General features: G+C 54.5%; 1 protein-coding gene across 8 annotated transcripts in view; it reads right to left on the bottom strand.

The window, feature by feature from the left end:
• NCOA1 (nuclear receptor coactivator 1) overlaps positions 1 to 25,929 on the bottom strand; it is a 189,314-nt gene that overhangs the window by 13,353 nt on the left and 150,032 nt on the right. For all 8 annotated transcript variants that reach the window (XM_065055538.1, XM_065055534.1, XM_065055540.1 and 5 more), the window contains 11 exons: positions 25,775 to 25,869; positions 21,577 to 21,754; positions 19,372 to 19,551; positions 17,925 to 18,020; positions 16,642 to 16,782; positions 15,731 to 15,878; positions 13,214 to 14,561; positions 8,194 to 8,368; positions 6,426 to 6,611; positions 4,415 to 4,541; positions 487 to 655 (listed from right to left, as the gene is read on the bottom strand). In XM_065055538.1, coding sequence (XP_064911610.1) covers positions 487 to 655; positions 4,415 to 4,541; positions 6,426 to 6,611; positions 8,194 to 8,368; positions 13,214 to 14,561; positions 15,731 to 15,878; positions 16,642 to 16,782; positions 17,925 to 18,020; positions 19,372 to 19,551; positions 21,577 to 21,754; positions 25,775 to 25,869 — 2,843 coding nt within the window. The remainder of the gene's footprint in view (positions 1 to 486; positions 656 to 4,414; positions 4,542 to 6,425; positions 6,612 to 8,193; positions 8,369 to 13,213; positions 14,562 to 15,730; positions 15,879 to 16,641; positions 16,783 to 17,924; positions 18,021 to 19,371; positions 19,552 to 21,576; positions 21,755 to 25,774; positions 25,870 to 25,929) is intronic.

Genomic DNA, 25,929 nt, shown 5'->3' on the forward strand with positions numbered 1-25,929 from the left:
ACGGAGGGGCAGCTGCACTGTAAACCAATCTCCACGGTAAGGGCTGTGTGGTTTCATACCAGCGAGGCCATTCGATATATAATTAGGCGGCACAGCCCCGGCTCAGGAATCCCGGGCTGTGGGATTCCAGCTGGAAGGCTCCTCCGTGCCCTAATCCCCATGGCGAGGCGGGGACGCGGGACACCCTGCCAGCTCACCCGATAAACCACAAAACCGCTCGGCCGCCTCTTGACCAGGCTGCCCGTTCCCATGGGGAATGGCGTTTGAAAAGCCAAGCGAGATATTGTATTTCCCGGGGCTGTTTTCCAGCTTTTTTGGCTGGGGGGGTGGGAGAGAATGGCATGGTATTAAGTATCGCCTCTGAATCTGATGCGCTCGCGCATTCTCGCTCGCATCTGGCCTCCCGGCACCGCCAGATGTTGGGAATCCTCCTCCGCGCCCACGTGGAGCCCCATGTGTGACCTCCGGGAGCCGTTCCCTCTTTACCTGGACCAGCTTGTCGATGCCGAGAGCTCGGTCCAGCTCGGCCAGCTCGGTCTCGTCTTTGCCGCTGAGGAAGGAGACGAGCTGCTCCAGCAGAGCCTTCTCATCGTTCCGCCCCTCCGGCGTGGTGGGGGGACACAGGAGCTCGTCCAGCTGCGAGGTGATGCACTGGCTGCGGAGAGAGCAACGGGAGGGACCGTTAAGGTTTCACAAAGCGGGGAGGAGGTTGAGCGGGAAGATGCTCGAGCGACGCGCTCCCACCCGCTGCGGCACCCGAACCCCGCGGGACGCGGCCCCGTCCCGCCTGAGCCCGCTCAACCTCAAGCCTTGTGCCAAAACCTGCTTTTAAAGATGAGCCTCTCCACGCAATAAAGCCCATAAAGTGATTTTTTTGCTGTTTAGGAAGAAAACTTGGGTGCTTTTGCTTTGCTCCCACAGGCGTTTTGGGGAGGAAAGTGGGAGACGGAGCAAAGCTTGTGCCGGCACGAACACGGGGAGGCTTGGATGGAGCAGCTGGAAGCAAAGCAGCTAAATGCAAAGGGGAACGTTTGAGCTGCAAAAAAACATGATTTCTGCAAAGCTTGCTCGATATTCTTTGGGAAGAAGATTAATATGTAATGAGACACATTCCAATGACGTGACTAATTGGAGTCAATGGGATTTGCCGGGCCTGACAGGCCGACGAGAGCCGTGGCACATCACGCTCGCCGAGAGGCACAAAGGCGAGGGCTCCAACGTGCCAGCGGTTCCCGAGCAGCCGACATGTTTATCCTTTCAGCTCCAGATGAGGACCAGATGTACAGCACGGAACCGGAGCCAAACCGAGCGCGGCCGCTGCCGCCAACACACGCGGCCTCGTCCAGGGCAACAAAAAGACTCGGCGCTGGGGTTTCTCACACTGCAGAGCGGGAGCAGAGAGACGGAGGGGAAAAGCGGGGCTGGTTTCACTCCGCAGCCACAGTCCCTGCGACTTGCTGCTTGTATCAAACCCTGTTTCGAACTTGCCAAGCCAACGTTTGCTGCGCAGGCGTCGTTCTCGCAAAGGAAGGGGAGGCCAGGCTGCTGCTCCGCGTTAACAGGCAGCTGGAGGCGAAATGCAGGTTGGCACCGTCTCTTCAGCCTGTGCCGGACCAAAAGTTGGTTTATAAAGAGATCATGGGGACAATATAACTTTTATATAGTGAATAAACCTCCAGCACATCCTGCTTTGCAGCCCAACCCAGCTTGCAGATCCATCCCCATCCTCTGCTTGCCATGGTGGGCTCCAGGTGAGTCTCTGGGCAGGTGACAGGTCCCTGCTCACACTGGTTTCGTGTTGCAAACATTTTCTATCCACCACAACCCTTCAGGTTTTGTTTGTTCTGAAGGTGAAAATTCTGATTCTGCACGCGGTGAGGAGGAAACATTCAGCTGCTTGCAGAGATGGCATCAAATGCTGCTTGAGGTCCCGTCAAACATCTCCCCGGCGTGTTCTCCAAGCGCTGCTCTGAAAGGTCTCCAGCCTGCACAGATGTCCTTGGAACCTCGCGCAGCTCAGATGGCACCAAACCGGCCCCGGGTGGCGTGTTTGACCTTGGGGGATTAGAGGAACATGTGAGAACAGCGACTTGGACTTGCTCTGAGGAGACCTGGACCCAGCCCAAGGCGTCCGTCTGCTGCAGGAGCCACAAGAGCGCTTGGGACATGGAGAGGGACGTTGCAGCCATCCCGCTTTATCAGGAGGCAAAGGCAGAGGAGAGGATTTGGGGAATGGGAGAATTTAAAGAAAGAAGCTCCTGTTTCCCAGGACACGCAGATCTGGGCACCAGCAGCTCCTTAAGCAGGACCAGGACCTCAGCCCACGTAAACCTGCCAGCTGGGGAACCTTCGCAGCCCCCAAAGCAAATCTCTGCTGCCTTGATCGTAGCTAAAATATATTTCTTTGTCCTGTAATATCTGCATTCCAAAGGCTTTGTCTCCTTGCTCTGTGATCTCCAGTGGGGGGACAGGCTGGGATCAGGGGCATCTCCCAGGACGAGCGTGGCCTCCACAGCTGGAGCACATCTGCAGGACTTGAGGACCAACATCCAGAGGCTCTTCCCCAGCAGAATCCCTTCTCTCAGCTGCAGTGGAAGCTGGATTTTGGTCACCATGCTGCTAGCTGGAAGTGTTCAGACCCCACCAAGATGCTGCCTAGGTGGGCCTGACCCATGATGCTCCACCAGAAATACGGTTACTGAAGATACGAGAGGGAACTGAGCTGGGAACCAGCTTCTTCCAGCTGCCCACAACCTCTGCCAGGAACCACTGGTGCCCAGAGACCCTAACTGAGGAAGAACCGAGGCTCACCAGGACGAGCAGCCCTCCATCTCTCATCTCACTGTCATCTCGTGGTCCTGCTCCATGTTGATTCTACCGGTGGCTCACCACGTGGAGAGCCCAACTTTGCTGTAAGGAGCCAATGGAGCCAGGAGATGTCCCACCATGCAGCGTGGTTCTCCTTGCTTTCTCCCTCCTCAATGCCGAGAAAATCAAATATCACCTTGTCAAACCTTAACCATGCTGCGGTTTTTAATGCGTGGTTGAAACCATCGCTCTCCAAAGGCAGGAACTGTGTGAGATGCGTTACCTCCACATCTCACCAGGCTTCGTGTAGATGCTGCCGCTCCACCGGTCCGACCTTGTCTCCTGGCCCAGGTTCTGCCCTGAAAACCACCCGAGGAGCTTTTCCCACCCGAGGATCCCCGCGATGCGGCCACCAAACTCTTCCCTCCTTGATATCCACGCAGATCCAAACCTTCCACGCCAACGCCGCGGTCCCCGGTCCATAATCCCGCTGCGAAGGGGGAGCCGGGAGACAATCCAGCTCCTTTCCTCGCAGCTGCGCTGGCCAAGGAGACAGCACCGTCCCCAGCCAGCCAGACTGACGCAGTGCTTGGAGCGCACGGCTGCTGACTAAGGGAAGGTCATTTTTAACCCAGAAGCAGCATTTTAAGGAACATTCGCAGCTTCAAACACGGACTGATTTTTCTAGCAGCTCTGCCTTTTGCCAGGTAGGCCCCACAAATTTATCCCATAAAATAACACCACCGGCAAGGCTTAAAAAGGAAAGTTACTTCCCTTAGGCTGATGTAAATGCTAAATTAAACGGGGATTTGTTTTATCTCCCAGCTCTTTCAAGCAACAAGCGGCTAAGCCTTTCCAGCAGAAGTCCAAGATCCAGCTGCAGCAGCGGAGACCACTCAGGCAACTCTCTTCTTGGGCTGAGTGAAGAGCTTTGAGAAATGAATCCAAATTTAGCCCCAAGAAAAAGATGTTTGGCTACCAGCTTGCTCACTTACAACTCTTACACGTCTTCTTAAGGACGGGAAAACAGAGACTGTGCTCGTCTGCTAAAGATGTTAATTAAGAGAGGAAATTCTGCCTCTCTGCAAAGCTGGGCTTTGGCAGCCCAAATATCTGACCTGCGGTCTCCTCCAACGCGTTTCTAGCCAAGGAGTGACGTTGTTCCTTGGGCAGATCATCACACCTTGGCTGTTCCATGGGGCATGGACCCAAAAAAGGTGGTTAGAGGACCAGAGGGGGTTATTCGATTAGAGCTGTGATCGTTTTAGGTGAAGCCAAACACGCGGGGACTGCGAAAAGCTGTAATCGCGTGAAAACACAAAACCGTCCTGTGATTCTCTAGATCCCACCGCTGCCCCGGCGAGAGGGGATTCTGGACAACAACAACCCAAATATTGGCAAGGGACAGCGCTTGGAGTATCCTCAGCAAGACCATGGATTTGTGGATTATTCATGTCCTCACATCCCTCGGGTGTCTCCTCTCAACCCACGTCCCTCATCTACTTGTACGTTTGTCCCTAAGAGAGGTGACCCAGGCAGGTCTTGCCAGGACACCGCGATGTTCTCCCGGCAGAGGTGGGGAAGGCGCCAGCCCCGCCGTACTTACTCTTCGGGTTTACCCATGGCGCCCCGGTTCATGGCTGCCATGCCGTTATCCGGCCAGGGCATCTGCTCCCCCATTCCCGGCTGTCCAAACTGGTGATCCGGCACCCCCATCTCCAGCTCCGGCATCCCTAGGGGGCAAAAGCGGGACAAGGGGAGGAAATATTAGTGCTGCTGGGGTCAGCGGGCAAGCTCAGAGCAACGGGATGCCAGCGGTGTCCTAAAACATCCCCGAAAGGGACACCAAGATTCACCACTCCCAGCTCTTTCCAACCCAAAGTTACAGATAGCAGGTGTGGTTTCCCAACCATTAATTATAAGCATGAAATTCTGGGTGAAAATCTAGGCAGGTAAAGCACACGCAGCAGATATGCATGACCCTGTATGCTCTCTATATGCAAACGCTATTAAAAAGTTTCCCTTTTCAGCACATTTCTAGCAAGAGTTTCAAAATTTAGTCAAGTTAGAGGGTTTCTTCTTGAAAGCAAATTGTTACTACTGAAGATTTTAGCTTAAAACCCAAAGCCCACACCCGTTAGCATCTCCTGCCTCTCTTCTGGAGGAAAGTTAATTTGCACGGGGAAAAGAGCCAACGCAATTAAATTAAGTTGTAGCAGAACTTGGAGCCCAAGCGCCGGCCAGAGATTTATGGGGCTGGAGACTTTACGTCATCCCATTTGCAAAAGGAATCGGGACCGAAGATCAAACGGCACCTCGGGTGATGCAGCCTGTGGAGATCCAGGGAGGTGGGAACCGGAGGGGTCAGCACATTTCTGGCCAGGGTGGTGATGATGCCACATTGGGATGTGCCATCGGTGGCCGCCCCTTTGCCAAAAACCCCGAGTTTCTAACAGAAATATTGATGGAGGCAGTTGCTGAAGGTGAAAATCTCTCTTCTTCTAACCAAGCTCAGCTGTGCTGATTCTTTTCCCAATAAAATATGTTATTTGCTTGAAAATGCCTGTGGTTGCCCAGTGCCCGGTGTCTTCACTGTTGTCACAAGGAGCCACCGGCTTCACGTGCCACCCGGAGCGTGGGGTTGGTTTTAAAAACCAGAAAATAAGATCCCGGAGGGGAGGAAGGTCCAGCTCAAGGATGCTCAGCATCCCAGCGCACGCTCTGGCACGGCAGCTCCTGCCGAGCACTCCTCCATTTCTCAACATCTCTTAAAAAAAGCCATAAGGTTGCTCGGCAACAGGCAGATACCGGCGGTGCCAGTGGCAGCTCGTGGCACAGTCACGGTGCAGCTTGTCCCCAATCCTTCCTTGTCTTGCCCCAAAACAGTCTCCAGGCTCATTGATGCTGAAGATGGTGGACTGTCGCAGGCAGAGCATCATTTACCAGGGTGTGGGTGGCCCTATTTGAGGCAACCAGACCTCCAATCCTGGGGCAGTTCTGGGCCCCTCACACTAAGAAAACCCTTGAGGTGCTGGAGCGAGTGGAGAGAAGGGAACGGAGCTGGTGAGGGGCTGGAGCACAAGTGTGATGGAGCGGCTGAGGGACCTGGGGGTTCAGCTGGAGAACAGGAGCTAAGGGGAGACCTTCTGATCTCTGAACTGCCTGAAAGGAGCTTGGAGCCAGGGGGGTCGGGCTCTGCTCCCCAGGAACAAGCGCCAGGAGCAGAGGAAACGGCCTCAAGTTGCCCAGGGGAGGTTGAGGTTGGATGTGGGAACAATTTCTTCCCCAAAGGGCTGTGGGGCGTTGGAACAGGCTGCCCAGGGCAGTGCTGGAGTCACCAGCCCTGGAGGGCTGGACAGACGGACATGAGGTTCTCAGGACATGGGGCCATGCTGGGGTTGGGGTAACAGTTGGACTGGATGACCTTGAGGGTCTTTTCCAACCAAAATGATTCTATAGTTCTCTAATTCTGTGGATAAGCACAGCTTGGGAACTCGCTGCTGGTGAACAGGGATGGTCGAGCTCCACTTTGCCAACTCTTTTCACCTGTGGGACTCCCTGGAAAGCCTCAGTGTAACCCGGAGAAGGTGGCGAGGAGCGGGTGCCCACGTACGTACCTGTGTCGGGTGGGAAGGGGTTGGGAGCCGTGACCGTGCCCCTGCCCTGCTGGGCCGGCCCGCGGGCGTGCGGGCTGCTGCCATTGCTGGTGGGACAAGGAACCGGCCTCAGCTGCGCTGGCTCCAGGGGGTCGCAGAACTCAAAGGGCGTCCGACCGGCCTGCACGCCCTGCACGCTGCTCATCGCTGCAGGTTCATTCCATTATTTCAAAAAAGAAAAAAGAGGAAAGAAAAAGCACAAGTCAGATGTCTCCCCAGGGCTCGTTGCGAGATCACCGGCGCTCGGCGGATTGGGGAGGGGAGCTGGTGTCGGGAAGCTTGGAGGGCAAGAAGCGGGTGGTGGTGGGATGTCACCTCGCCTGAAGCTGAGAGCTCGGTCCCACCTGTGGCTCGGTCACCCGCAGCCACCCTGGGGCAGCATCGTGTGCAACAGGTGACGGTGACAACAGCCCCCAGGCAGCACTGTAGCTCCTGCTTGTTGTGTGGAGGGTGAAGGGATCCAGAAGCTGGCCTGGCACCCACAACCCAGTAGCTGCAGCTTAAAATAGTCAGCTGGGCAGAAGAATTAATCAGCTGGGTGGATGAAAGGCCGCATCAAGCAGGCTCTGCTCCCTCCGGGGTGACCCCAGCGCAGGAGCCATGTCCCCCGTAACCTGGCAGCTCGAGGGGATGATCAGCAGCGCTGCTTCCCGCATGGGCAGCTCTCACCTGCTGGCTTTAAATCAATGAAAGACATGTCATTAGGCCTGGCATTATTCTCCTTTTTGTTTAGATAGGGTTTTTTGCAGGCTCAGCTGCAGTTTGCCATCAGGGAGCACGTCTCAAATGCTCCAGTTGAACTGAAAAACAAATGGAAGAGGCAGCTTTGCAAACTGGTGGCCACGGGCCACAGCTGTTGGCCACCTCTCTCCCAGCCAGCAGCGCCTCTAAACCCTTGGGGAGCAGCTCAGGGGCACGTTACTGCCCCCACATGAGTGAAACCCAAGGGCAGCACCTTCAGCAAGGCTCGTGGTGGATCTCCTGGGTGGTAATTGCTATTTTGGACCCTGTAACCCAGGAGAGCCACAGCTGGCATTTCAACCATGCTCGCCTCCCTCCCCACTCTAATTTGGATGTGGGATTACTCTTGCTCCGAAGGCAATCAGCCCCGCTTTTAATTATGTCATGGCATGACGAGTGTCCCTGCTGCTGAAGGGGCCAACTATGTCAGCCCTGGGACAAGTGTCTCCTTGGTGAGGAACTGTGAGGCTTGAGCGAGAAACCTTGTGATGGATTCAGCTCAGAGGTGATGGCTGAATTGGTTCATGGCTACAGAGATGGGCCTGACAGCTCTTTGTCACCTCCCTGATGTGTCCCCAAAGTGGGGAGGCACAGCACGGCTCCCCAACCCCTCTGGGCTCAATGCAGAGGCAATAGCCTCAATTGCCCCAGGGGAGGTTGAGGTTGCATGTGGGAACAATTTCTTCCCCAAAGGGCTGTGGGGCATTGGAACAGGCTGCCCAGGGCAGTGCTGGAGTCACCAGCCCTGGAGGCTTGGACAGACGGACATGAGGTTCTCAGGACATGGGGCAGTGCCAGGGCTGGGTTATGGTTGGACTCGATGATCTTGAGGGTCTTTTCCAACCAAAACGATTCTATGATCACTGTGGCCAGACCCAGGCTGGTGCTGCGCCAGCAGAGCCGGTGATATAGGAGACCCTCCCCTCCCACCCCGGCAGGGACCCGCTTTGGGGACGATCCCCGGCGTTCCCCGCGGATGGACACGTACGGTTGAGTCCCGCGGGGGCTCTGGCGGCGGCGCTGGGCGGCAGGGGGGCCGCCAGCATCTCCGGTTTGACGGCCACGCCACTCTCGTTCCTGTCCGCTCCGCACAAGCCGGGCAGCTGCGCCGCCTTCTCCAGCGAGGGCAGCAGCTGGTCCAGCTGCTCCAGTTCGGCAGCAAACTACAGAAGGAAAGAAAAGATGAATCACGGGTGGGTGATTGAGCCCAAACGCGAGACCAAGCGCTGCTTTCGCATCCACGTAGCCCCCAGTGCTGCTCCCCCAGCCCTTCGCATCTCGCATGGACAGAGAACCAGCCCCGTGCCCCTGCCTGGCCACACGCAGACCCTGGGGGGACAAGGACTGTCCCCCCTGTACATGGGTCCCCACCCTGGAGCCTGGTCCTCAGCGGCAGCTTCGAGATGCTTATGTGCTGCAATTAGCATAGTTATTAATGGTATGCACAACCTCCAGCTGTTTAAAACGAGAGATAATTTGCTTTGTGAATATACATACGCTTACGCGGAAATGATAATACTAAAGAATTGGTCTTTCCTAAGAAATAGAAGTGTCTTTTTGGAATGAGTGTCCGAAACCAACGCTGGTCTGGGGTGTGTGATTCCCCTCAGCGGCGGATCAAAATATCATCCAGCTTTTCCAGCCTTTGTCAGCGCTACGAGTGGAAACGTAGATATTATAGCCAGGGACCTGAATAAATGGGAAAGCTCCTGGGAAAGGGATTTGTACCGGTGGCTGAAAACGCGGTGCTGTAAAGCAGCAGGTTGGGATGAAAGGGGCTGAGATAAATGGGCTTGAGCTAAGAAAACTCTTCCAAATAGTGTAATTTCTCCACCAAGCAGAATTCCTTTAAAGCTCAAGTTTGCAAAGCAAAGAGAACCGAAGCAAAGGGGAGACATCCACGATACAGCAGAAATACATCTCCTCAAGTTCATTTCTTCCTACAGGAGGTTATTTTGGAGGCAGAGGGAGAAGGAGGGCACAGAGGCAGCTGCAGGCACCCAAAATGGACATTAAGTGGAGTTAAAATGGGAGCAGTGAAGCTCTTTCATTGCTTGTTGGGTTTGTGAAGAGGTCGGAGGATGGAGAGGTTGATAGGATGAGCAGAAACGGCCTCAAGTTGCGCCAGGGGAGGTTGAGGTTGGATGTGGGGAACAATTTCTTCCCCAAAGGGCTGTGGGGCATTGGAACAGGCTGCCCAGGGCAGTGCTGGAGTCACCATCCCTGGAGGGCTGGACAGACGGACATGAGGTTCTCAGGACATGGGTTAGTGCTAGAGTTGGGTTCTGGTTTGACTTGGTGATCCTCAGGGTCTTTTCTAACCGAAATGGTTCTATGATTCTATGGAGACACAGGGTGGCTGAATATTCCTGGGCAGCTTCTTCCCCAAACCTTCAGCTCCCGGGACAAACAAGGTTCCAAAATCAGGAACAACCCAAAGGCAAATCAAGGGACAACACCTCCGCCTTCCACCCCTCGCCCAGCCGGCTCATGGGAAGCCCCACGAGTGAAATCAGCTCGGGGACGAGGATGGAGACGCTCACCCAAACCTTCATCCCTGGCCGGACCTGCCCGTGGATGGAGATAATTCTCCTCCCGAGCGCCTTGGGCAACAAAATCCTTGCACAAATTAAATAATCCCATGATTTTATTGCAAACTTCAGATCATTCAAGTCTTCCTTTCATTTTTTTAACTCCTGCAATTCCTATTAGCTCTTTTCTAGCCTTACCTAAATATGTTTTGTTCTCAGCCCACTAACAGGTGGCTCTGAGCAAACCTGGGTTAATTCCATATGATAAATCCAGGAAGAAAATAATTCCTTCGAGGCTGATGAGCTCACCCCACAACTCGTGTCGCTCCTAATTGATATTTTGATACTTAAAATAAGAAAACAAAAATCTAGCAAGATTTTATTAGAAACGGCAGCTCCCCCTCCCCACCAGAGGAGCCTCTAACAGAAAACACGTGGAAATGAAACTTGGTCCTGAGCTGCTGAGCAGCAAAGGCTTGTTCGCTCCTCAGAAAAGCCATTTTAAGACTCCGCAAAACCCTCTCCAGGCTCTTTTCTTAACTCTTTGGAAGCGCTCGGTACGTTCCAGCAAATAATCCTGATGCTCTCCAGCTGCCGGGGGAGGGATATTTGGAACTGAAAAGCCACGGAGGAGCCTAAAAATGCTCAGCTGCTGCCAGCAGCGCAGGAGAGGGGCTGATGAACACGGCCAGGCTGGAGCCGGCCCAGCTCCACGCGCCTGTGTGCGGGCACAGCACAATTAGCTCACACAGCCTCGTTAAATTAATAGGGCTTTCTGGCCTCTCTGGAGGATGGAGGACCTGGAAGCAGCACTGATGCTCAGCAAATCACAGAATCACAGGATGGTTTGGGTGGGAAGGGACAGTTAAAGCTCCCCCGGTGCCACCCCTGCCATGAGCAGGGACATCTGCACCAGCTCAGGGTGCTCAGAGCCCCGTCCAGCCTGGCCTGGGATGTCTCCAGGGATGGTTCATCTACCACCTCTCTGCCCAACCTGGGCCAGGCTCTCACCACCCTCAGCTCAAACAATTTCTGCATCATGTCCGGCCTGAATCCCCACAGGGTGCTCCTTCTGCAGGAGCATCAGGGTGGGTACCCAGCTCTATGGGCATGTTCACTCCGCACCAGCAAGCTCCAACGTGCCTCCCAAAATAAGAAAGTTTTACCTTGAGTTTTCCTCATCCAGGGGCAATTTATGTTAATCCAGATCATAAAATCACAGAATCATTTTTGTTGGAAAAGACCCTCAAGATCATCAAGTCCAACCGTTCCTCCCTCCTGGCACTGCCCCATGTCTTGAGAACCTCATGTCCGTCTGTCCAGCCCTCCAGGGCTGGTGACTCCAGCACTGCCCTGGGCAGCCTGTTCCAATGCCCCACAGCCCTTTGGGGAAGAAATTGTTCCCACATCCAACCTCAACCTCCCCGGCGCAACTTGAGGCCGTTTCCTCTGCTCCTGGCGCTTGTTCCTGGGGAGCAGAGCCCGACCCCCCTGGCTCCAAGCTCCTTTCAGGCAGTTCAGAGATCAGAAGGTCTCCCCTCAGCTCCTGTTCTCCAGCTGAACCCCCAGGTCCCTCAGCCGCTCCCCATGATGACAGATCTCACATGGGAGGTGACGGGGAGGTCACACCATCCAGCCCATGACACCAGGAAAGTACTTTACAGAAAGAGATAACGAGTGCGATTCCCACTCGCCTATAGAATAACCGACTGCAGCTCCCAAGCCAACTGAGCCCTTAACCTTATTAAGAGACTTATTGTGTGTTTGTCACCCCAGGCTCTCCCAGCTCCGTTATTCATCCCCGATCTCCAAAGCCGTATTTGCCGCAGTCCGTAAGCGGCGATCAGCCCCGCTCTTCATGTCAGCCGCTCTCTTCTCTTTGCTTAAAAAGGATTAAGCAGCCTTATCCGTGTTACCATCTCCCCTGGCTTTCAAAAATAAGAAATCTCTTCTATTCATAGCGGCGTGTAATGAATATTTATACCCCCAAACCTCTATTGCAGAGATCTGTCACTGGATTATTCAATTTAATAATACTTTTAGGAGAACTAAAAGGCCCGTATAATTGCTAATCGCAGCCAACAAGAGGGCAAGGGATTGAAAATTCCCTGGGACACGAGGCCTGAATGTGCCCAGAGATGCAGAATTAAGAACCTTTTTGCATGGCAACATGCATGTGGTCTTCTCCGCACTCAAACCACCTCCTGCAGTGATGTGCCGTGTTTCTTTCGCAGTTTTGTACACTTCCCTAATGCTCCTTCCCTTCCCAACATCACCTTGAAGGTCTGAGCTACCAAAACATCAAGCATCTGGACAAGAGGGGACAGCAGTGCTGGAGGAGGTGGCACCAGTGCTGGAGGAGGTGGCACCAGCACTGGAGGAGGTGGCACTAATACTGGAGGAGGTGGCACCAGCACTGGAGAGGGTGGCACCAGTGCTGGGGAAGGTGGCACCAGCACTGGAGAAGGTGGCATTAGTGCTGGAGAAGGTGGCACCAGCGGTGGGGAAGGTGGCACCAGTGCTGGAGAAGGTGGCACCAGCGCTGGAGAAGGTGGCACCAGTGCTGGAGAAGGTGGCACCAGTGCTGGAGAAGGTGGCACCAGTGCTGGGGAAGGTGGCACCAGCGCTGGAGAAGGTGGCACCAGTGCTGGGGAAGGTGGCACCAGCGCTGGAGAAGGTGGCACCAGTGCTGGAGAAGGTGGCACCAGCACTGGAGGAGGTGGCACCAGTGCTGGGGAAGGTGGCACCAGTGCTGGGGAAGGTGGCACCAGCACTGGAGAAGGTGGCACCAGTGCTGGAGAAGGTGGCACCAGCGGTGGGGAAGGTGGCACCAGTGCTGGAGAAGGTGGCACCAGCGCTGGAGAAGGTGGCACCAGCGCTGGGGAAGGTGGCACCAGTGCTGGGGAAGGTGACACCAGTGCTGGAGAAGGTGGCACCAGTGCTGGGGAAGGTGGCATCAGTGCTGGGGAAGGTGGCACCAGCACTGGAGAAGGTGGCACCAGTGCTGGGGAAGGTGGCACCAGCGCTGGGGAAGGTGGCACCAGTGCTGGGGAAGGTGGCACCAGTGCTGGAGAAGGTGGCACCAGTGCTGGGGAAGGTGGCACCAGCGCTGGAGAAGGTGGCACCAGCGCTGGAGAAGGTGGCACCAGTGCTGGGGAAGGTGGCACCAGCACTGGAGGAGGTGGCACCAGTGCTGGGGAAGGTGGCACCAGTGCTGGAGAAGGTGGCACCAGTGCTGGGGAAGGTGGCACCAGCACTGGAGGAGGTGGCACCAGTGCTGGGGAAGGTGGCACCAGCACTGGAGGAGGTGGCACCAACACACAAAGTTGTGGCAGCCACACAACATCTCCCCACACTTCTCCCAGCCCCACCACCTTGCTGTGGAGAGCCCACAGCAGCAGATTTGGAAGAACCTGCCCCCAAAACCCAACTTGTCAGGAGCATCCCACCAGCTCAGACATGGATGGGTGCACTCACCTGGCCCTGCGTCTCCAGCTTGACCTCCTCCGTGGCAGGAGGTTTGGCGAGTGGCACCGGGGCCGTGTTACAGGGCTCCATCTGCTCCGTCTTCTCCACCTTCACCTTCACGTCGTCCAGGCTCAGTGCCGGGGCTGCAGCAAGTTCCTTTTCGTCCTTGTCCAGCAGATACCTTAGGAGCTGATGATCCTTGGCGTCTTTTTTCTTCAGCGTGTCCGGCTCCAGTTTGATGTCCGAGGCTCCCGGCAGCTGGCTGGGAGCTGCGGGGGTGGTGGTGGGGTTCGGCGTGCTCTCCTTCTTCTCGTGCTCCATGGCCAGGGTGGTGATGTCCGAAGGGCTGCCCTCCTGAAGGAGTCTGTGCAAGATCTTGTGCCGCTCGGTCAGGGAGCTGTGGGAGGAAGGGCAGGTGCTGCTGGGAGGGTTTCCAGAGGCCAAGGTGCCACCGGTGCCCGCACAGGCCAACGAATCTTTGCAACTCGTGTCTGCGTCAGCGTGTCGAAGCTGCTGCTCCGCCGTGCTGGCCAGAAGCTGGACCAGCTTGTGGCTGGTGGCTTGGGAGCACTTGTTGTCCCCTTCTGAGAGCCTGTCATTGGCATGCAGCATGCCCGAATCCAGCGGTTTGCTGTCCCCCGCCCCGCCATCCGACTGGATCATCTCACTGAGGATGGAGGCGATCTCCTTGCTGTCCTTGGACTCGGCTTTCATGGGCTGCATGGCGAGGCGGCCGGGCGAGCTCTGCGAGCTGAGCTGTCTCAGCACAGGGGGTGGTGTGGAGTAGCCCACCGGGGTGCTGGGACCTTCGGCCAAGCCCTGCATGGAGTTCATGGGGGCGCCGGGAAAGGATCTGGCGGCGCCGGTGGCACCGCCGGCCCCGCTGCCGCTGTTGGCCATGCCCACGGGAGAGTGCATGGTGGGCATGGTGGGCGAGAAGGGATTGCCGGGCACGCGGGGTCTGGGCACCAGCCCCGGGCTGACCCGATGCCTCGGGGACATGAACTGCGGTGGGGTGATCCCCGGACTGTTCATGGGGGAGCTGTTGAGGTTCAGCGTGTGGTTACTGTTCTGGGGACCAGCTTGTCCCTGGCTTAAGGCAACGTTGGCTCCCATCTGGTTCCCAGGTGAACATCCGAAGTTGGTTTGGCTGGTGCTGGAGTTGCTGTTGTTGTGGAGGCCGGCGCCTGGCTGCTGGTTGACGTTGGTGGCCAACATGCTGCCGTTGGAGGGGGGGATGGAGGGCGGCAGGGCCATGCCTTGGCCTGGGGAGATGCTGGGGTTCAGCGAGGGGCTGACCCGGGGAAGGGCCATGGCGGAGTTAGTGTTCTCCTGGGGTGAGAGCATGCCGTGATCCCTGTGGGAGAGGAGAAGGAGAGGAAACGTCACAAGATGCTTTGAAAAACCTTCAGTGTCACTCAGGCAGCTCCTGCCCCCCTGTCCATAGAATCACAGGATGGTTTGGGTTGAAGGGACCACCAAAGTGCATTCAGTGCCACCCCTGCCATGAGCAGGGACACCTTCACCAGCTCAGGTTGCTCAGAGCCCCGTCCAGCCTGGCCTGGGATGTCTCCAGGGATGGTTCATCCACCACCTCTCTGCCCAACCTGGGCCAGGCTCTCACCACCCTCAGTGTGAAAAATTTCTTTAAGTCTGGCCATGCTGCAGAGCTCTGAAGGCTGGAGAGCAGCAGGTCACAAGCCCTGGTGGTCTCATCCTTCCCATCTCCACCAGCCCTTCAGGATGCATTGCAGCCCCATGGATGGGGTACAGCAGCTTTAGCATCTCCTCAGAAACGTGAGGCTGCTCATGATCACAGCTGCTCCCCGGCTAAACCCCAAAGGCTGGGTCTCTGACTCCATAGACTCTGCTGGGTCTATCGCACACCCAGGGCTGGAGGAAGACCATGCTCTGCAGCATTCTCCTCCTCCAGCCCCCTCGTGTTTCTGCAGCACAGCCCAGGTCCACAGCCTCACCTCTCCCTGTCCTGCCAGTTTGTCAGAGCCTCTCCCTCCCCAAATATTTGAAGTTCTCCAGGGCAAGGCAGAAATCTGAAGCACGTCTATAAACCTCGACCTGAACTCCTGGGGCCACCTCTTTGAGAAATAAGAATAATCAAGAGCAACAGAGCTTTGGCTTTCAGCCTCAGATTCCTCATGGGGATCACACCTCCAAACCAGTATCACAGACCACTCGTGGGTCCTCCTTTTGCTGTAGGGAATCACAGAATCGTTTTGGTTGGAAAAGACCCTCAAGATCATCGAGTCCAACCATAACCCACCCCTGGCACTGCCCCATGTCCTGAGAACCTCATGTCCGTCTGTCCAACCCTCCAGGGATGGTGACTCCAGCACTGCCCTGGGCAGCCTGTTCCAATGCCCCACAGCCCTTTGGGGAAGAAATTGTTCCCACATCCAACCTCAACCTCCCCTGGCGCAACTTGAGGCCGTTTCCTCTCATCCGAAGGGACACTTTGATTCCTGGATCACACTGACACAGCTCTGGAGCGGTGGGGTGGGGACGTACCTGTCGATGATGTGGATGCCCATGATGAAGGGCTGCATCTCCGGGCTGGTGGGGTAGCAGAGCTTACACTTGGTGTGGGCACTGAGCACCGTCCCGTCGCTCAGGGTGAATCGGTACGAGGGGCTGAAGGCCGTGCCGCGTGTCATCACTGAAGGAGACAACCAGAAACACATTGATTCCCCCTTAGAAGCTCAAGGCAGAACCCACAACACCCTAAAAGTACCAAGAAGAGGATGGAGGGAGCGGAGAAGAGGGAGAACCTGCCTGGCACAATCACCTTCCCAGCAAACAAAAGCACATGCTGCATGTGTGCCAACCCCAGAGACGCAGAAAATAAGAGGGTTATGAATAACCACAGTGGCACCAAAATCCTCCCAGCTGCTTCTCCAGCTCCAAATTCCAAATCTAAACGCACCCAGTGCCATCCTTGAGTGCTCAGAGTTTCTGAAGGGGCCACACCAGTGTAGAATGTCCAAGCTGGTGAAGCCCAGCCCGGCTGGGGAGGTGCAGCAGGATGTAACCCCGGCAGAGTTCCAGCTCTTCGGAGGCTCAGCGACCTCCTGCTCCTGCCTTTCCCACCTCCCTGTCCTGAGAATCCTCATCAACAGAGCAAAGATGCTCATCAAAGAGCTAACAGAGCAAAGATGCTCACAAAAGAGATGCTGCTGCTTCTGCTTAAACACCAGGGATGGCATTTGCAGATGGCATGAGAAAAGAAATGTAAAATCATATTTAGCTCATATTTGTCTCAATTCTGTATTTCCTGAAAGGCGAGAGGAGCCCCTCCAGTGTTACTCAGCCCTTTCTCCTCTCCCCTTGGCGCTTTGTGATTATTATCGCAGCATCCATTTTTGCAGAAAGGGTTTATCCGACAAGGAGGACCACGCTCCGGCGGGAAGAGGAGCCGTTACCTTCTTGAAACAGCTGTTTGGCGTAGGACGGCTCTCTGCCCTGCGGCTGGAAGAAAGCGTAGATGCATTTTCGCACCAAATCCTCCCAGCCCGTCCTGCCGGCGGCTCGCAGGGAACTGGTGTCGATGGAGATGATTTTACCTGGGCAGGGAGAGAGAAGACACATTACTCAGGCACAGCATGAGGAGTCCATCAACAGAAATAGGTCTGTCAATGTGGAAAATGAAGCCAGGTCCTATTTGGTGACAGGCAGCAGGTGCAGGAGGACACCAGGATGTCCTCCAGAAGGAGGTGGAGGTTCAAGGAGTTTGCTCTGGATCCTGCGCTGACCTCTACGCACACCTTGGCCAGTCAAAGCAGACACAAAACCCAACAAGAAGAACTTAATTGTGAAGGGACCCTCATTATCCCAGATCTTGGGTCCCCAGATTCACACCCCTCACCTGGTGGGACACCCTCCAGCCACCCTGCCCACACCAAGGAGATCCTCCAAGCAGGACCTGCCGCCTGCTTTTCCCTCAAAATAGAATCCTAGAATCATTTGAGTTGGAAGAGACCCTCAGGATCATTGAGTCCAACTATAACATGGTTGGAAATGAAACCCCAGGTAGCTTTGCCAGCTATTTTACAGCCACGGGCAGGGAGCCGTGGGCAGAGAAAACATTCACTGAGGATCTTCAGGCTGCAGGGAAGTCCAGATGATTACCCACCAAAAAGATGGTCACCAGAGTGGCCATCACAACGCAATATTTGAATGAGAGCAAACCGGATCTGAAATGTTCAGGGAGACCAAGGTTAGACATGAGGAGGAAATTATTACCCTTGAGGGTAGTGAGAGCCTGGCCCAGGTTGGCCAGAGAGGTGGTGGATGAACCATCCCTGGAGACATCCCAGGCCAGGCTGGATGGGGCTCTGAGCAACCTGAGCTGGTGCAGATGTCCCTGCTCATGGCAGGGCTGGCACCTGATGCGCTTTGGTGGTCCCTTCAACCCAAACCATCCTGTGATTCCATGATTATAGGGTGACAATTGTTTCATTCCCACCAACCAGCTACCTCGACAGACCCTGAAACCCAAGGGAGCAGAGAGGGGTTGGGTGCAGGACATGGCTCTGGTGTTCCTGGATTGGTTGAGGTGTCTCCAGTTGAGGTGTCACCTCCATCGGTCCGTTTGCAAAGGACAGGACCATGCTCATGCTCTGGGTTCCTGCACCACTGACCCATCCCCACCCCAAGACAACAAATCCTCTGGAGCCAGGACCCCCCGGCATCACTGGGATGTTACCTGTGGTGTCTTGCTTGGTCACGAAGGATTCGGAAGGGGCGACGGCTGCCGGTCGAGGTAATCGTCTCGCAATGCATATCAGACACGACTGGAAATCTGCCAAAGTAGGAGAAGGGACCAAGAATATGAAAATCAGACACTACAGCCACCACTTGCAATTTAAAATTTTAATTTAAATACCACTGCTGGGCTTGATTGCCACATCCTGCCCTGGCAGAGTTTACCCTGAGCCCTTCAAAGCAAATAGGCTCTGTCTAAACTCTATAAAATTTGCTGGAAAAGAGGTTTCCAGCGCTTGGAGAAATTAATTGTAAAGGCTTCTCAGATCTGGCAGCATTGTACAATAAAAGTCAGTACTAAAAGCCAGCAACTGTCGGCTTCGGGCAAAGGATTTGGTCATAAAATACCATAATTTATTCCTTCCAGTCATGATCTCTTGTGTAAACCGCAATGGATTAATCCAGCTAATGTGCTGGAAAAATAATAGCTGGGACACCAAAAGGAGAGTTGTCAGGGCACTAGCAGGAAAGCAACGGCCCCCACGGTGCCAAGGGAACCCTGACTGTCCCAAATCCCTGCGGATATCTGCCCGCAGGGAACTGATTCAGCCCAAAAGCGTGAGAGCAGCACTGTGGTCTGGCCAAGTGCAAGGTCCTGCACCTGGGTGGGGGCAACCCCGGTGTCGGTCCAGGCTGGGGATGCAGGGATGGGGAGCAGCCCCAGGAGAAGGACTTGGGATGCCGGGGTGGGACATTGGCCATGACCCGGCCACATGCGCTGGCAGCCCAGAAACACCCGTGTCCTGGACTGCATCCCCAGCCCCGTGAACAGCAGGTTTGGGGGGATTCTGCCTCTCTGCTCCGCTCTGGTGAGACCCCCCTGCAGTGCTGGTCCAGCTCTGGGTCCTCAGCACAGGACACACGTGGAGCTGCTGGAGAGGGGCCAGAGGAGCCCCAGGAATGATCCAAGGCTGGAACAGCTCTGCTGGGGACAGGTGAGAGAGTTGGGGTGTTCAGCTGGAGAAGAGAAGCTCCGGGGAGATCTTAGTGCGGCCTTTCCAGACTTAAAAGGGGCCGAGAAGAAAGATGGGGACAGACTTTTGAGCAGCGTCTGTTGTGACAGGACAAGGGGTGATGGTTTTAAACTAAAAGAGGGAGATTCAGGCCGGACATGAGGAGGAAATTGTTTGTGCTGAGGGTGGTGAGAGCCTGGCCCAGGTTGGCCAGCGAGGTGGTGGATGAACCATCCCTGGAGACATCCCAGGCCAGGCTGGACGGGGCTCTGAGCAACCTGAGCTGGTGCAGATGTCCCTGCTCACGGCAGGGCTGGCACTGGATGAGCTTTGAAGGCCCCTTCAACCCAAACCATTCTACGATCCCCATCCCACCTCCCCTCCTGTCCCCCCTGCCCAAATGCCATCTCACAAGCAGCGGACACTTTCTCCTACCTTCTCCCTCCTCCTTGAAGGACTTGGGCTGGGACACGGTGAAGCACTGCATCACCTCGTAGCGCTGACGAGCCTCCTGGTTCTCGGTGCCCGGCTCATCGGGCGGCCGGATCAGCATCCTGCAGCTGAACGTGTGGCTGTTGCGCCGCGTTGCTTCCTGGGGCCAAGGAACTCCATTGACTGGGGGACAGAGGAGAAAAAGAAGGACTGTTAGGAGCTGTGCCATGTGCATGTCCCTCTGTGACTTTCTGAGGAGGTAGGTCCTATCATCTCCATCTTACGGGCAGGGAAACTGAGGCATGGGGTCTCTGAGCCACTTCCAGAGCCCAGGAGGGCTCCTGGCTCTTGCTGTTGTACTTGAACGTCCCCCCAAATGATGCTCATGGCACTTTTCCAGTAAGTCCAGCTAAACATCTCCATAGGGATGGGGAGCAGCAGCGAGACCTTTTAGTACTGGAGCAGCAAATCTATCCCCTTTTTTCTATAACCTGCCTTTTCCAAAAACCTCTGGGCAGCAGCTGAAAGATTTCACTAGCCCTCTATATCATCTTTGTGGATATCCATCTTCAACACACGTGGTCAATGGGGTGGAGTCCAGCTGAGGCCTGGATAAAGTGCAGTGCCTCAGGGGTCAGTGCTGGGGCCGGTATTATTCAATATATTCATCAATGACTTGGATGAGTGAATAGAGTGACTGTCAGCAAGTTTGCTGGTGACACCAAGCAGGGAGGAGTGGTGACACTGGAAGCTGTGCTGCCATCAGAGACCTGGACAGGCTGGAGAGCTGGGCGGGAAAAATGTAATGAAATAGAACAAGGGCAAGTGTAGAGTCTTGAATCTGGGCAGGAACAACCCCAGGTTCCAGTGTAAGTTGGGGAATGAGCTATTAGAGAGCAGTGTAGGGGAAAGGGACCTGGGGGTCCTGGGGACAGCAGGGTGACCATGAGCCAGCACTGGGCCCTTGTGGCCAGGAAGGCCAATGGTACCTGGGGTGGGTTAGAAGGGGGTGGTCAGTAGGTCAGAGAGGTTCTCCTGCCCCTCTGCTCTGCCCTGGGGAGACCACACCTGGAATCTTGTGTCCAGTTGTGGCCCCTCAGTTCCAGCAGGACAGGGAACTGCTGCAGAGAGTCCAGCGCAGCCACCAAGATGCTGAAGGGAGTGGAGCATCTCCCGTGGGAGGAAAGGCTGAGGGAGCTGGGGCTCTGGAGCTGGACAAGAGGAGACTGAGGGGGGACTCATTCCTGGGGATCAAGATGGAAAGGGGGAGTGTCAGGAGGATGGAGCCAGGCTCTTCTGGTGACAACCAGTGACAGGACAAGGGGCAATGGGTGCAAACTGGAACACAGGAGGTTCCACTTAAATCTGAGAAGCAACTTGTTGTGGGTGAGGGTGGCAGAGCCTGGCCCAGGCTGCCCAGGGGGGTTGTGGAGTCTCCTTCTGTGCAGACATTCCAACCCGCCTGGACACCTTCCTGTGTAACCTCATCTGGGTGTTCCTGCTCCATGGGGGGATTGCACTGGATGAGCTTTCCAGGGCCCTCCCAGTCCCTGACATTCTGGGATTCTGTGATTTTGCCACCAGCAGATTATCAAGTTTTCATGCAACCTGCTCTCCAAGAAGAGCCAAGAGGCTTGTAACATCCAAGGAAAGGCAAAATACACAGCCTGAAAGTGGGTAACCATAGGGAAAAAACAATGCCTGAACCTCTACAGGCTCAATCCTATGAGTGCCAATACATTTGGGTCTTTAAAGACATCATTGTATTCACCCAGAAGGAAGATGAGTGTGAATTTAAGCAAAACTTGTATTTTTAAGTCAAGCTACTTGGGAAAGGCTCATCTCCCTTCTGTGTTTCTTCCAAGGTGGGAGGGGATGAGGGATCAGGGGAGGCTGGATCTGGGGAACAGTTTCTTCCCCAAAGGGCTGTGGGGCATTGGAACAGGCTGCCCAGGGCAGTGCTGGAGTCACCAGCCCTGGAGGGCTGGACAGACGGACATGAGGTTCTCAGGACATGGGGCATTGCCAGGGGTGGGTTATGGTTGGACTCAATGATCTTAAAGGTCTTTTCCCATGTAAACGATTCTATATAAATAATATACATAAAAACCACTCTAAGGCCAACATCACTGAAGACACAAGAGTGTTTTTTACAGTGCTCTGCAAGCCCCAGCTGATTAAGAAAACCAACCTCAGGCGGTTTCTTACCCAGAGACTTCGGCAACAAGTTCTTGACGAACTCGGCGTGATCCCCCACGTGCAGGATGCTGTAGACACTGGTGTTCATGAGCTCCTCCTGGTTATAACCCAGGTAGCTGGTCACGTTCTCGGAGGCGAAGACGATCCTCCCTTCGCGGTTCACGACGAAGAAGAAGCCATCCAATGCCTGCAAGGGGAAGAAACCCAGGTCAGGATGCTCCTTGACCCTGGACAACCTTCCTCTGCCTCGCACACCTTGGCTTCATCCCCGCTCTGTGTCCCAGCAGCGATCAAATAACAGCACGTTTGCTTCAAACACGTCTTCAAGTCCGCAACCTCCTCTGCTAAGGACGTTCCTGCCACTAAGGACGGTGCCAGCGGAGGAGAAACGATCCTCTGCCAAGGGCCAGAGCAGGCAGAAAGGCTCTAATTTGGCAAGGCACTGAAATTAAGCATATGCTTGATTTGCTTAATTACAGCCCAAGAATGACAGAGCCTTTGCATCGTGCAGAATGAGGGGTTTGTTTGGTTTGTTGGGTTTTTTCATGCGTTTAGGATGCAAGTGGCAAATTCAACCCTGGAATCGAATGGAGGAGGACAAGCACGACCCAGACCAAACCACACACCACCGGCAGATCTTCTGCTTACTTTAACGAGGACACCATCACGGATTTTAATTAACCACTGTGGTCTGGGGTGGTAATTTCTTCCATAGCTTTCTGGTGCTACAAAATAAACTCAGAGCTGCAGAGCCCAGTGCTTGCACATTGAGCCCTTGAGAAGGCTGATTGATGATTTACACTCTTCCAAGCACCTCAAATGTTTAATCCAAGCAAGATTTGGTTTTTCTGCAGCCTAATTCCTGCTTATCCTGCTCATGGACAGCGAGCCCCGGTGGACTGTGATCCTGCAACAAGACCTGGTCATATTTCAGAGCTGGAGATGGTGCGGATACAGGAGAAACTCGGGATGCCCAAAAATTGGTACCCACAGCATCGCCTTCTCCTCCCCATCCTCCCATTTGCCTGTGCTGGCAGCGAGGGGCTCCGATGGAACTTTATTTAATGCAGTTTCTAAATAAAACCCCAGGACTTGTTGTAGAGCAACATTTAAGCGCAAGAAACGGGAAGCATTTAAAAAAGAGAAGGAAAAAAGAAAGAAATCGTTTGTTAAAATGGTTCTGGCAGATTGGCGGCAATTTTCCTTATTCGCAGCCGTTGCCAAGACAACCAGCCTTTGCTCTTCAGGCACCCACAAAACATAAAAGGCCCCTGGATGGGTTTTAAACCCCACTTGGACCCTTTTGTCCAGGTGATGCTGGTTTTGGGGGCCGGGGGAGCCGGGAAGAGGCGGCAGCCGCTGGGCATCCAACTTGCGCACCCCCCATTCCATTGAATTATTAGAATGAAATTCCATTAAATTACCTCATCAGCTTAATTAGTCACGGAAGTCAAGCCCGAACAACAAGTCAAAGAGGCAAAAAACCTTCCTAAAAATGAACAAAATGCTTTTTAACGGCTCTTTTCACCTCTGCTTTTCCGGGTCTGCAATCCCCCCTGAGCCCAGGGCTCCCGAAGGAGCTGGAAGTCACTTGGGGGATGTTTTTTCGGCTGCGGAGCCCTTGGGGACCAGCGAAACCACTAATTGCTCCTTGCAATCAATCCGCATGGAGAATAAACTCAGCGAGGGCTTGGCATCCGCAAAGGGCTTCGCGCATGGGTTGGGGTCAGCGCCTCAAGCGCACGGGAGGAGAACGATTAAGAAATGATTCCTCAGCTTGTATAGATAATAACCGTCGTCTAAACACGGGCTTTAAACCACATAATACACGGTGAGTTGTTTACAAAGCGGCATCGACCGAGCAGTAACGCATCGATACCCGGCCCAAGCGCGGAGGGTAATTTGGAGTCGTGAGCTGGCTGATTTAATTAATTTCCTTTTGTTTTTCTAAGCGAGAGCTCAGGTTTTCCAGAGCTGTTTCTATTATGATGTGCTGCTGTCCTCGCTTCACTCCCCATCACCCAAGGGCCACAACAAGCCACCTTTTCCCACATGTGGACACGGACACGAGGGGACCAGCCCAGCAGAACGATGTGCAGCATTTCAGCGATGGAAAGGCACGTTTCCCAAGACCACACTGCAAACCAGGCAGATTTACAGTGGATTTAGGGACGCTGCTCTTTTTCACGAGTTCGTTGGCTCTGCCGCTGCTCTCATAGGATGATTTCTCCCAATTTAAGCCAAATCCTGGTGTTTTGTTGAGGTTCTGCCTTCTTCTCCTGCATCGCTTTATATTCCCATGCCTGTTTCACTCCTCAAAACCTTTCCAGACTAATTTCTAAGCCCCTCCTGCATTTTTCACAGAATCCCAGAATGTCAGGGATGGGAAGGGACCTGGAAAGCTCATCCAGTGCAATCCCCCCATGGAGCAGGAACACCCAGATGAGGTTACACAGGAAGGTGTCCGGGCGGGTTGGAATGTCTGCACAGAAGGAGACTCCACAACCCCCCTGGGCAGCCTGGGCCAGGCTCTGCCACCCTCACCCCAAACAAGTTGCTTCTCAAATTTAAGTGGAACCTCCTGTGTTCCAGTTTGCACCCATTGCCCCTTGTCCCGTCACTGGTTGTCACCAGAAGAGCCTGGCTCCATCCTCCTGACACTCCCCCTTTCCATCTTGATCCCCAGGAATGAGTCCCCCCTCAGTCTCCTCTTGTCCAGCTCCAGAGCCCCAGCTCCCTCAGCCTTTCCTCACACGGGAGATGCTCCACTCCCTTCAGCATCTTGGTGGCTGCGCTGGACTCTCTCCAGCAGTTCCCTGTCCTGCTGGAACTGAGGGGCCACAACTGGACACAAGATTCCAGGTGTGGTCTCCCCAGGGCAGAGCAGAGGGGCAGGAGAACCTCTCTGACCTACTGACCACCCCCTTCTAACCCACCCCAGGTACCATTGGCTTCCTGGCCACAAGGGCCCAGTGCTGGCTCATGGTCACCCTGCTGTCCCCAGGACCCCCAGGTCCCTTTCCCCTACACTGCTCTCTAACAGGTCATTCCCCAACTTACACTGGAACCTGGGGTTGTTCCTGCCCAGATTCAAGACTCTACACTTGCCCTTGTTCTATTTCATTACATTTTTCCCGCCCAACTCTCCAGCCTGTCCAGGTCTCTGATGGCAGCACAGCTTCCAGTGTCACCACTCCTCCCAGCTTGGTGTCACCAGCAAACTTGCTGATAGTGCACTCTTTTGCCTCTTTTAAACCAAGCACCTCTGTATGCAATTCCCCCTGAACTCCACCCACACGTTTCCAGCACCCATTTTCCAGCCGTTCCACAAATGCGACCCTGCCATCTTTTGGAGATGCAGAAGAGGCCAAAAATGTGACTTGGGGGGGTGGAATCTCTCTCCCCAGGTATCCTGAAACCCAGCCTGGTTTTCTGTCTCAAAAACGATGCCTTATTTTACCTCTCAGCTCTTGGGCTCCCACCAGAAAACGCAGAGTAAATCATCGGGCTGTGTCATGTCGGCAATTAAGCTCTTACAGTTAATTAAATGAATCAGATGTGACTTCCTTTTGGGTTGCGAGTGTGTAATTTTCTCAGGTGGGTTCAAGGCAAGAAGGCGGATGCAGGATGGTGATCGTCAACCCCCCCAACCCAACCACCCCCTGAGAAACTGATGATTCTGATTCTGTGAAATCACCGGTTGAGCCATTTTGGATTTGAAGTTTATCTCTGGGGCCTGGATATTATAAAACCCTGATATAAAAACCTTCTCCATACCCCATCGGGTCCAACTTGGACCTTCCTCCTGAGACAGGATTCTTTCTGATTTATTCATGCCAACAGAAATGCGAAGCGCCCTCCTCATCCTCCCTATTTTTCAGAGCACTGGAAGATCCAGATCTGCTGAAAACCACCCACCACAAGACTCAACTCACCTCCAAACCAAAAGCAACTCAATATTTTAATGCTGATATTAAGAAGTTACGCAGAACAGCTTCAACTTAACCAAGTCCACATTCCATCAAGACTCACTTTCCAACACACTTGCTGACGCGAAGGACTAGAATCAGTTTAACTGCAACTTAGGCCAGGGATGCAGCTGGGTTTAGAGCATCCCAACTCCATCCCCGTTGCCTTCCTCCTCTGTATTTCACTTTCTTAGGGCAGTAGTGGGACCTTGGAGCATCAACCACATTTGAGCACCCACCTCTAGGAGAAGAGGTCCCAGAGACTCCTTCTCAATCACGCCTTGGCTGCTGGATGAGATGTCGGACTTCTGCACTTCATCATCAGCTGCTTTCTCTGTAGCAAAGGAAAAGGGATGGTTTAGCAACAAAAAAGTCACTTTACTACTGATTTATT

Source organism: Columba livia, chromosome 3 (genome assembly GCF_036013475.1).
Source record: "Columba livia isolate bColLiv1 breed racing homer chromosome 3, bColLiv1.pat.W.v2, whole genome shotgun sequence".
Taxonomy (NCBI): Eukaryota; Metazoa; Chordata; class Aves; order Columbiformes; family Columbidae; genus Columba; species Columba livia.